This window comes from Lampris incognitus, unplaced genomic scaffold, assembly GCF_029633865.1.
Source record: "Lampris incognitus isolate fLamInc1 unplaced genomic scaffold, fLamInc1.hap2 H_5, whole genome shotgun sequence".
NCBI lineage: Eukaryota > Metazoa > Chordata > Actinopteri > Lampriformes > Lampridae > Lampris > Lampris incognitus.
In genome coordinates, this window is record NW_026611080.1 from 77,501 (window position 1) to 80,159 (window position 2,659).

The 2,659-nt window shown below is 43.7% G+C and overlaps 1 protein-coding gene across 1 annotated transcript in view; it reads left to right on the forward strand.

Moving 5' to 3' along the window:
- tspan2b (tetraspanin 2b) overlaps positions 1 to 2,437 on the forward strand; it is a 27,972-nt gene extending 25,535 nt beyond the window's left edge. The window contains exons 6-8 of the mRNA XM_056301720.1: positions 28 to 84; positions 1,072 to 1,155; positions 1,268 to 2,437. Of these exons, the coding sequence (XP_056157695.1) occupies positions 28 to 84; positions 1,072 to 1,155; positions 1,268 to 1,333 (207 nt within the window). The 3' untranslated portion in view covers positions 1,334 to 2,437. The remainder of the gene's footprint in view (positions 1 to 27; positions 85 to 1,071; positions 1,156 to 1,267) is intronic.
- The last annotated feature ends 222 nt before the right edge of the window (positions 2,438 to 2,659 follow it).

Genomic DNA, 2,659 nt, shown 5'->3' on the forward strand with positions numbered 1-2,659 from the left:
ACCTGATGTTGCTTTTACCCTCTCAAGCTGAACTGCTGTGGGACCAAAGCAAGCCCGTGCAGCGATACCCCGTCAATAACCAGGGTGAGTCCTGTCGCCAGGTTGCATAAATTAATCAGTAAATTTGTAATACGCGTGTGAATAAGTTAATCGTTGTAAATCCCATTTCAGTGGCCTTACGCATATGAAATAAGTAGCGATTGTACAGAAAATGGCTTGTGTTCTATTATAACAGGAGCCTGAAATTCAGATTTGACCTGAAATGTAAAGCGCTTTGAGTGGCTGTTGCAGCTAGAAAAGCGCTGTATAAAATGCAACTTGACTGACTGATTGATTGATAGCCTCGTTGTCAAGACCAGACAAGTCTGAGTCATTATACTGAGAAGTCCCAAGAAAAGACTGAGCCCTCCAAAATGCAGACTTGACACTCAGGAACTTAAATCCTAATGAATGATAACAACAATAATGAATTAATCTGCTAATGAGTGATTCTAACGTGCCCTTGGACTGGACTTTGAATTTATCCAAAACATCCAGGATGATTTTTTTACACACACACACACACACACACACACACACACACACACACACACACACACACACACACACACACACACACACACATATGTATATATAACTTTTTAAAGGAAACACTCAATAGAAGTTGTGTGTGTGTATATATATATATATGTGTGTATATGTGTATATATATATATGTGTGTGTGTGTGTGTGTGTGTGTGTGTGTGTGTATATATATTTGATTGACAGCTGATGATTGCTTATGGCATGAAGCAGGCTTGTACTGTCCATATATATATATATATATATATATATATACATACATATATATATACACACACACACACACAGACATATATATATATATATCAATACAGATGCAGGAAAAAAAGTTTTAATACATAGCAATACTGCAATGTATTAAAACTTTTTTCCAGCGTCTGTATTGATATTCCGCTCCTCATTAGTTGAGCACTTATAACAACGCCGTTGACGGTTTTGGAAAAGGTCAACGTGAACACGACTTAACTTCTTTCACATTTGGACTGCAGGACTGTGATACCAGCATCGAGGAGTTCTTCAACAACAAGCTCTACATTATCGGCTACGTGGGCATCGGCATTGCGGGTGTCATGGTAGGCTCAAACCACACACACACACACACACACACACACAATTCGTAGTTGGAAAGTCAGCCATGCAGAGCTTGTGTGTAAATGTTTAAGAATTGTGGGTTTCTGCCTCTAGATCATCGGCATGATCTTCAGTATGGTGCTATGCTGTGCCATTCGCAACAGCAGAGAGGTCATTTAAACTGGACCGATGACCTCCACCCGTCAACCCTCCGTGTACCACATCACTAAAGACTGTACAGCCCTCCGATCAAGTCTCCAACCCAAACCATGTAATCTGCCTCCGAGCACCCACGGCGAGAGACCACCTCCGAGGAAACCGCTGCAGCGCTTTCATCATGAAGCAACAAAAAGCCAGAGCCCTGATCTCCTACGGCGTGAAGAGCTGGGCTGATCAACCCTCCCGCTTATTCGTCAAGTTTGTTTAATTCGTGTTTGTTCTCACAGGAAAATTAGTTCGACTTCTGCACCACAGCATTCCCGATAAGACTCTGTCATCCACACGCTCGTTAAGAACCGTAGTCTTGAAATTCGACCTTGGCCCTTGTAGCTGTTACTGCTTTTACATATGGGTGTTTAGCCATGACTGACATTCCAGATATGAACTGACATACTGCAACTCCAGTCAGCGGTTTCCTTTTACACAACCTGTACACTGACCCAGGAGTCTTGGCCTTGGGGGGGCTCAAGCATGCGAGAACACTCTTGAGTTGAAAGCAGCTGAGTTTGCACTTGTTTACACACACACCCAGCAATGTTATGTTATATAAAACCGGAGGCTCAAAAAAGGATGTATGTGATTGAGGAAGGATCTGATTGGTGGATTGAGAGTTAAGCGTCAAGAAAGTTCTCAGTGATTGTTTAACGCAGCCGTCCAAACAAAGATTAGATTTTGAAGTAAAGTCCCGGAACCACTGAATTCGAAACCAGCAGTTTGACCGGCACAGTGACCCGTTCGGCCCGACGCACCCTCCCTCCCGTTCTCTGCTTCTTGAAGGTCGGTCTCGTGGGCGTGAAGCAGGGTGTGGAGGCTGAACCGGTCTTATGTAAGAGAGGATTCCTTAGACTCTGTTGACTGAACGCCGTGACACGTGGGTACGTTTACAGACGCTTCGTGTACAGTCCTCCGCATGTCAACTGAGGGCAAGCGTGTCATTACAACAACCCGGTCTCACACACAAAACGCTGGTATACAACTCATCTGCACTTCCATAGATACGTTACGCTATATGTCACCGTATCAGATCACATTGTGTCGTGTGCGTATAATGCATTACGACATATCGACAAATGAGGTTGAGGACATCTTCTCCCTTCATTTGCTTTGTTGTTATTATTACCGTTAGGGTAATAATAACCCCTTATGAGATAAGAGATGGTGAAGTTTGTATGGGTTGACTAAGGTCAGGGGTAGGATCTGAGAGGCTGGTCGTTAAAGAAAAACACCGGTGTTTTTGAACCTAAGTCCCAGTGGCGGCTGGTGCTAAAAATTTGGGGGGGGGGGGCG